Raw genomic sequence first — 9,320 nt, forward strand, 5'->3', positions numbered from 1 at the left:
TACAGGTTTTTAAGATTAAGTTTTATTTTATGTATTTTTATTCATTCTTATCCTTATAATATCCATATTTTTTCAATTATCCTTTCCAGTGTAAATAATAACATTAACTTTCAAGTTGCATGACACCTATTGTTTATCCGTATTATTTTAGGTTAAATCACTTGGTTAATAACACTCTTAACTTCAATTGCAGTAACATTATTATTTTGTATGACTGATATGTATTCCCTTTTAGCCATAATGTGAATATCAGAACATCTTTTACAATTTTAGTTGACACAAATGTAATTGTAATTAGGTATAGTAAAGACCATTTCCTTCTTAACTCTATTGTTTCATCTGAAATATGCTTTCAGAACCACCTTGTGTGTTCCAACACTGCGCAGGGGAGTAACCTCCCTTATCTCAGTGGCCCTGATGAGGCCTACTACCCGGCCTTTCTCTGTCTAGATTATATGATCAATTTTAATATAATGTCTATTATTACCGTAATCCCTCAAGAATTTTTAATTTTCCTATTTGTGCTGTCTTTTTTGTACTTAAACCTTGTCAGGTCTGTTGAACTGTGCATTGACTCCGCCATCCCCGAGTCCTTTTAGGGCGGGTCCTTCTGCTCAGATTGGTGAGAGAGGATTTTCCCTGAACTCTTAAAAAGAGTCCCCAGCGCTGGTTGACCCCTGGACTTCTGTGGACACGCGGTGTGCATGCTATGGACAACTTTAAATGCTAATTGTTCATGTTATGGAGTATAGATGATAACCTCTGAATCTCTCTGTCTGTCTCCCTGTGACTCCCACACAGGCTGCATTCCCCTCTTATCTCTACTGTCCTCGCGACCTTCTACAAATGGGGGACTACAAATATGGCGGACGGGGAAAGAGGGGGGGGGGGACTACAAATATGGCGGACGGGGGAACTACAAATATGGCGGACGGGGGAAACTACAAATATGGCGGACGGGGAAACTACAAATATGGCGGACGGGGCGGACGGGGAAACGACAAATATGGCGGACGGGGAAACTACAAATATGGCGGACGGGGAAACTACAAATATGGCGGACGGGGAAACTACAAATATGGCGGACAGGGAAACTACAAAAATGGCGGACGGGGAAAAGACGGGAGGGGGGGGGGGGGGGGGGGGGAGGTGGCGCGTAAGCGAGCAAGCGTTGCGCGCAGAGCAGGGGGTTATTCGCACAAGAAATTTTCCTTTGCAAACCAGGCCGCACAATATGATTAACAGTTTTGACACGTAGGACTCAAAGCAACGTCTTATCCCGACCAATAGTATCTTTTCTGGTAGTGCCCTCTGTTATGCACCACCCAGACGCTATCACCTACGTTCTTGATTATACCCACAGTTCCCAACTGTGTCTCGGGTCCATGACCCCCAGTCCAACACACTCACACAGGCCCTCACAGACCCTCACACACAGTCACACACACACACACACGCACCACACACACCCCCGCACGCATGCACACACACACACGCTCGCTCTCAGTCTCTCCTGTGCACGCTCCCATATTCTCACGCCTCTCGCCTCTCGCTCTCTCGCCTCCTTCTCTAGCGCACACGTGGACACTGTCGGCGGCCATTCCTATTTACCATGCGGCGAGCCTTATCTAATAGATCTCATCTTGGCCATCGAGAGTATTGTATCACCATGCTCGATTACTATAGACCCTAATCCGACCATCGAGAGTATTGTATCACTATGCTCGATTCTTACAGGCCCTACTCCGACCATCGAGAGTATTGTATCACCATGCTCGATTATTACAGGCCCTACTGAGTCATCTCCTCCGGGTCTTATCCAAAGCCCGGGTATTCCCTCTAGGTCTCCCCGAGCCTAGGCATCTTTTCCTCTGGGTCTCTCTCATAGCCTAGGCATCCTTATCTTCTCATCTTGGCCATCGAGAGTATTGTATCACCATGCTCGATTACTATAGACCCTAATCCGACCATCGAGAGTATTGTATCACTATGCTCGATCATTATAGGTCCTAGGCCTCGAGGGTATTATTTCACCATGCAGCGAGCCAGTATTCGTGCGTCACGCGTCTAGGGTCAATCAGGTTTTTACAGGTTAACTCTACGTTGCACTCAGCCTTATCCCCGCGGGATGCCCCCCGTAGGAAACCGTCCCTACAGTCTCATCTCCTAATGTGGTTCCTATATAACTATGCAGAATTCGGATTTTATCAACGGGTTCTGCCTACCTTTTTATGGGCGCCCGAGGTGAGACTGCCGGAATCGGTGGTGCTCCGGGGTCCTGGGGCGTGCCCCTCTCCGTCCTCAGTCGTTTTCCCAGTAGTAGTCCAATCAGAAAGAAAATCACGTCGGGGTCACCAATTTGTTGGGAAAAACAGTCTGCCTAGTTACTTGACCAGATAAAAAATGAGACGGAGAGGTACTAAAGTCTATCAGCACGAGGGCCTCGGATTTATTGAGTAAAGTAGCAAAGGTAATACAGATTCATAAAGCGTGAGAGATCGAATATTCTACGTCCCCTAACAGCGCTGAGGTCGCCTAGAGCTTCGCCTCCGTGGAAGTTCTGCTTCAGAAGAGCTCCCGTGATTTGGTGCATGAGAAACTTATAGTATCTTTCATGGCCAGGTGTGTGTGCTAGCCTTTGTGTGGGTTATCGAGGGTTCTCTTGTCCCTGAGCCTCCAGGTTGTGTTGTCTTTCTGTGTGATATGTGTGTCCTCGCCGTCCGGCTGTGGCAGAGTGTTCTCCGCAGACTGATAGGGGGGCTCGAGGGTCATCTTGACCCTCTTGAATGTGTGGTGTGTTGTGTTTATTAGATTTGGGCCCAGAGTTGACTATATTCATAATGTAATGTCCATTTAGGTTATTTTTTCCCATCACGGGCGAAAAACGAGACACACGAGAAAGAAAATGATCCGCATTTCCTATTAACGATAATGCCCCCCCCCCGTCAACAAATCCGCCACACATTGCTACCTGGTCTGTGGGAAACACTGTAATCTCCCCTGGGATTTTCTCCTTAATGCAACTGGTCTACCTAAGCCATGTCATCTGCTTTTTTAAATTAAGTATGATTTTTGGATTGAAGGTTAGGTTTTAGTGTTGGGTCTGGCTTCAGGCCTAGTTTCAGATTAAAGAGCTCGTGGTTATGAAGTGCTTTGAGAGGTCGGTGAAGGACTACATCTGCTCCTCTCTTCCAAGCACTTTGGACCCACGGCAGTTCGCCTACCGCTCCAACAGATCCACAGACAACGCAATCTCTCAGGTTATGCACACCAACCTCTCCCACCTTGACATGGGGGGGGGGGCTAAGTCAGATTGTTGTTCATAGATTACAGGCAGGTTGTCAGAATGGGAGGGCACACATCACACTCCCTCATCCTCAATATTGGTGTCCCCCAGGGTTGTGTGCTGAGTCCTTTGCTGTACTCCCTGTACACCCACGACTACGCCGCCAGGCACAACCCTAAAACAATCGTGGAGTTCGCGGACGACACGTTTGTGGTGGGCCCGATCACTAACCACGATGAGCGGGCCTACCTACAGGAGGTGTGGGGCCTGACAACATGGTCGCCAGGACGACAGCCTCTTCCTTAACCGGGGGGGAGACCGAGGAGATGGTGATGGATTTCTGCCCACACCGGTGCAGGAGCTACACCCCTCTCCTGACAGATGGGACACCAGTGGAGAAGGTGAGCAGCTTTAAATACCTGTTTACGGAGTGCACATTTCCGAGGATTTATCATGGACTGCACACACTGACACTGGTGAAGACATAGGCAATGCCTGTATCACCTCAGACAGCTCAGAAGATTCAGGATCTCCCAAGGGATCGTGGATTCCTTCTACTCTGCCACTATACAGAGTATGCTGACTGGAGCAATATCCGTCTGGTACAGAAACAGCTCCTGTCGGGACAAGCAAGGCACTGCGGAGGGTGGTGACTGTGAGGTCAGCGGAGCGGACCATTGGCTCCCCCCCTCTGCAGGACTAGACCAGATTCTGTACGAGCAGAGCCAGAAGGATTATCAAGGATCCCCATCACCCCGGTAACAGACTTTTTGTGACCCCTCAGGTCAGGCAGTGTGACAGCCTGCGCTGTCACAGAACACGCACAGAGAGGAAAGGTGTTTTCCCCCAGGCTATCAGAGCCCTGAACTCAGTGACTAAGTGATACCGGGCCACTGGACAACCCCCCCACCCCTCCCCCTGCACTCTGACAGTTTAACCCTGAGTTTAACCCTGGCCATGTTGCACAATATGTTTTGTACATCTCCATGTTCATCCAGGGAGAGGTCATTCATTTTACATATTTATAATATTCTTAATTTCTGTTAAAACTATATTGTATTTTTTATTTATTTTGTTATATTTTTATTCTATTGTATTGTATGTATATCACTACATATCCTGTATGAGTATGTGACAAATAAAAACCTTTGATTCTTGAATACAAGTAATAAAAACATTTTCTCCATATTTCTCCATTTCAGATGTTCGCAATATCTCTAAATATCTCTTTACTTAGTTTTTTTTCATCGTTCTTATTCCTCCCTATTTTTTTTTATTCAGAATTTCTTATCTTTCGAGTTACTCATTTGCAACATATTTTTCTTTGACAAAAATGGTTGAACCCCTGGTCTAGCATAGAACATGTTTAGAATTATTAATTATACTCAACCATGGAGTCATGTTTCTTTCCAATAGACGAACAATAATGAAAGAAAAACCAGATGATAAAAACCTCAGTGACTTGAAACTTTAATTTCTTATAAAATCCATAAATAAAGCATTTGCAGATGGCATCGGGAGCGTGTGCATGATATCTATCACACAAACAGGCGTACAATTCACTAAAGAAACTAAACAAAGGCCCTCACTTCTGTTTGAAAATGCATTGTGGGTATGTGCCATCCTTTTTGGTTCTTGGACTGAAACTAGATAAGATGGATGCGGTTAGAAGAAGCACAGCAGGTGAAGTTTGCTGCATGTCGCACAGATTAACACCAAGCATAACCCACTGTTACCTGTACAGGTAAACTAACATTAACCAAAGACATCTGCCAACTGTCTGCACAACCATCATTATTGGAGATATGTCTGTATGATTCAGGGTGTCTCCCATTTAGAAAAGCCAAAAGTATCTGCGGAGGTCAAAACAATATGAAAATGAGTTTGATTCCAAAGATGGATAAGATCAAAAGGTATTTCCCCAAATGATAAAACAAAAAACAAGCCAAGCTGATACAATACTTTAACCCATGAATTTGCTTACAGTAAACAATTGCAAAATGAATATATATCAAAAAGGCAAAAGAAAAGAAAAAAGCAATCACCTTTGGAACATTGTATTATGCAGAATGTATACATGCAATGTTCATGCATACATTTTGCAAACTGATTTAATTTCTCTTGGTGATCTGATTGCACATGATTAAACCGCTCAAGATATAGCACGCTAACGTTGACGTGGGCTCATTCGAACAGTTAAATTAAACTGTTGAATCCACCCAAAAGGCATTACGCACTGCTTACATGCACTGAATGTGAGCATGTTCTCTAGTTATCAGACTAGAGTGGGTCATTGCAGCAGAATGTATGTATCTATTTTCAAACTGAATTATCAGATTTTCAAACGAGTTTAGAGTGCCCGGGTTGAGGCAGTTAATGCAGGCCTGTCTCAAGTATACCACACACACACACACACACACACACACACACACACACACACACACACACACACACACACACACACACACCACTGCTTCTTGGTCAACCACTCAATAAAGAGGCAGAAAAAAAAAAGGAAGAAAAAACGATTATAAAACAAGTACTCATCACAACTTCCAACTGACAAAGACAACTCTGCATTTCCTCCCACATCGACGGCACGTAGCCTAACACACCAGGTAAGAAAACAACGATAATGACCTCCGTGTTCAACAGGCCGATATGTTCAGGGTGGCGGACACCCCTTGCCCTCCCATAGACTCTAGATTAAAATATTCTGTACACTTCTAGAGCTGCTGCAAAAAGCACTTCTCTACTTCAGCTCAACAGCTGCATTCAGGCCTGCTGCTTATGAAGTTTTTCCTTTTGTTTCCCCTCAACACTACAAGCAGGATATCCATCCCTCCCACGGGTATAAATAAGCAACAGGTATGTAGACGCGCTCTTTGTGTGGTTTTAAAAATAAAGAAAGAAAACTGGGTTGACGATCAAACCTTTCTTCTAACAAAACCTTTTTCAGTATAAAAATATCCGGGCAAATTTTACCTTTTTGCTTTATTTGGCCATTTGAATGTGATTGTTGCTAACCCCCTTGAGAAGAGAGAGAGAGAGAGAGAGAGAGAGAAACACCAACATCTAGAGCATTAGTAGTGTTGGTCTCCCTCTCTCTCTCTCTCTCTCTCTCTCTCAGGATTATTGACGCATGAGCGCTTCAAGCTAGCAGCTATACAGGGGGTGTCACAGCCTCATCCTCCTACTGGTAGACCACACGGCGCGTGTGTGCGTGTGTGTGTGTGTCTCTAGGCGGGCGGGGTCTTGAAGGCCCCCCAGGCGTGGAAGCAGCGCGTGAAGCAGTGCGGCTCGTTGCCCTTCCTGACCAGGCGCAGCTTGCGGGGGTGCTCCGTCTCTTTGGCGCGCATGTGCTGGATGTACACCTGCAGGGACGCAGCGGGGGGAGTGGTGGGTTAGGGTGAGGGTCCGGGTACGGACACATAGGGTGAGGGTCCGGGTACGGACACATCGGGGTGAGTGCACACATAGGGTGAGGGTCCGGGTACGGACACATCGGGGAGAGTGCACACATAGGGTGAGGGTCCGGGTATGGACACATCGGGGGGAGTGCACACATAGGGTGAGGGTCCGGGTATGGACACATCGGGGTGAGTGCACACATAGGGTGAGGGTCCGGGTACGGACACACCGGGGGGAGTGCACACATAGGGTGAGGGTCCGGGTACGGACACATCGGGGGGAGTGGTGGGTTAGGGTGAGGGTCCGGGTACGGACACACCGGGGGGAGTGCACACATAGGGTGAGGGTCCGGGTACGGACACATCGGGGGGAGTGGTGGGTTAGGGTGAGGGTCCGGGTACGGACACATCGGGGTGAGTGCACACATAGGGTGAGGGTCCGGGTACGGACACATCGGGGAGAGTGCACACGGTGATTCATAAATAATAAATACATATTTTTTAATAATAATAATTGAAAAGTTCTGAATGAATGAAGTACATGAATATTTTATTACGGTAAAAATATTCCATTTTCCTATTCTGGTACAAATGTGGGAGGAAAGCACCCAAGATCTTTCCGTGGTCTCTTATGGGGGAGGGACACACACACACACACACACACACACACACACACACACACACACACACACACACACACACACACACACACACACACACACACACACACACACACACACACACACACACACACACACACACTCTTACCTGGCAAGCTTTGAGACTCAGTTTGATCTCCACCTGGCTGGTCTGGGTGCCCACCCACATGTACACCTACAGAAAGAGAGGTGTGGAAGAACAGACAGACGGACACAGTTGGAGGTCGTTTGTATACGACAATAGCCGGTCCGGCGTCCTACTGTACTTGGTGCCCAAAGCACAGGTGTTTGTGTCATCCCTCATCGACACGCACCTCCTTGCCGTTGTCCAGGAGCATGATGTCATCGTCGGCGAGGTCGTCCTGGCAGAAGTCGGAGCACTTCTCCGACACGGAGAAGTAGCCCTTCTCATTGGAACACCTTAGGTCGGAGCGGACGACAGAAGTTGTCATGAACTAGCTTCTAGATTTTCCCACTTTCCTCTAGGCTCTGTGGTCGCAAAACTAAACTGAAAGGCTGATTGTGACAGACAACATTAGGGCTGATTGTGACAGACACAACATTAGGGCTGATTGTGACAGACACAACGTTAGGGCTGATTGTGACAGACACGACATTAGGGCTGATTGTGACAGACAACATTAGGGCTGATTGTGACAGACAACATTAGGGCTGATTGTGACAGACACAACATTAGGGCTGATTGTGACAGACACGACATTAGGGCTGATTGTGACAGACAACATTAGGGCTGATTGTGACAGACACAACATTAGGGCTGATTGTGACAGACAACATTAGGGCTGATTGTGACAGACAACATTAGGGCTGATTGTGACAGACACAACGTTAGGGCTGATTGTGACAGACACGACATTAGGGCTGATTGTGACAGACAACATCAGGGCTGATTGTGACAGACAACATTAGGGCTGATTGTGACAGACAACATTAGGGCTGATTGTGACAGGTACAACATCAGGGTGTTCTGGTAGGACAAGCCTGTATTCCAGGTCATGATGATACGTGGTGTGACTGTGCTATGGTGGCCGTAAGCAGACCATCTAGGGGGAACAGCCGACCAAATGTATTTTTAAGTTAGAGGCGTGAGTGTGCAGCTCACCTGAAGAGTCGGGCATATTTCATGTAGTCTGCGTCTTCGTCGTATTGCTTCTGGGAACCGATCCCAACCCAGAAGAAGTTCTCCGGCTCCTCCCCCTCGTTGATCACCTAGAAAGAACAGCCGTACACAAGAGATTCAACTTTGAGCACTGGTGGGGCTACTGGTGAAACCCCCTTGTCTTCGTTCCTTCATGGAGGAAGTAGCCCCTTCACTTCCTCCAGCTCTGCCCTAGCCTCCCTACACCTCCTCCCTAGCCCCCCTCTACACCTCCTCCCTAGCCCCCCTCTACACCTCCTCCCTAGCCCCCCTCTACACCTCCTCCCTAGCCTCCCTACACCTCCTCCCTAGCCCCCCTACTTCCTCCAGCTCTGCTCTAGCCTCCCTACACTTCCTCCCCCACCCCTCTTCAAGTCCTCTACCGCCGTCCTCCACCCCCCACCCCCTCTTGTAGCCTCCTCTACCCACCCCTCTACCCCTCGTCCATCTCTCCCACACCTCGACCCTCTTCTTTGTTAATGTCTACGGCCGTCCGGTGCTTTCTGCCGGGCCACCTGCCTCCTCCGTCTGGGCTGATGAAGTCACCTCACCTGTTTGCTGTAGGTGTCGTCGAACATGCTGTTCATGATGTCCTCGGCCAGCTTGGCCTCGTCGGGATCTGCGGCGCGGCCCACCCAGGTGTAGACGATGCCCTGGTTGTCTGTGCTCTCAAACGGCACCTGGGAGCCGCCGACACACACACACACACACACACACACACACACACACAGACACAGACACACACACACACAGACACAGACACACACACACACACACACACACACAAAGAAGACACGTTGTGCTTC

The 9,320-nt window shown here is 47.9% G+C and overlaps 1 protein-coding gene across 1 annotated transcript in view; it reads right to left on the reverse strand.

Moving 5' to 3' along the window:
* Positions 1-4,739: 4,739 nt before the first annotated feature.
* The window catches only part of flii (FLII actin remodeling protein), a 22,693-nt gene continuing 18,112 nt past the window's right edge, over positions 4,740-9,320 (reverse strand). The window contains exons 27-31 of the mRNA XM_084488693.1: positions 9,066-9,194; positions 8,479-8,585; positions 7,670-7,775; positions 7,465-7,530; positions 4,740-6,660 (exon numbers count right to left, since the gene is read on the reverse strand). Coding sequence (XP_084344819.1) covers positions 6,526-6,660; positions 7,465-7,530; positions 7,670-7,775; positions 8,479-8,585; positions 9,066-9,194 — 543 coding nt within the window. The 3' untranslated portion in view covers positions 4,740-6,525. The remainder of the gene's footprint in view (positions 6,661-7,464; positions 7,531-7,669; positions 7,776-8,478; positions 8,586-9,065; positions 9,195-9,320) is intronic.

Source organism: Micromesistius poutassou (assembly GCF_964030765.1).
Source record: "Micromesistius poutassou genome assembly, chromosome: 1".
Classification (NCBI taxonomy): Eukaryota; Metazoa; Chordata; class Actinopteri; order Gadiformes; family Gadidae; genus Micromesistius; species Micromesistius poutassou.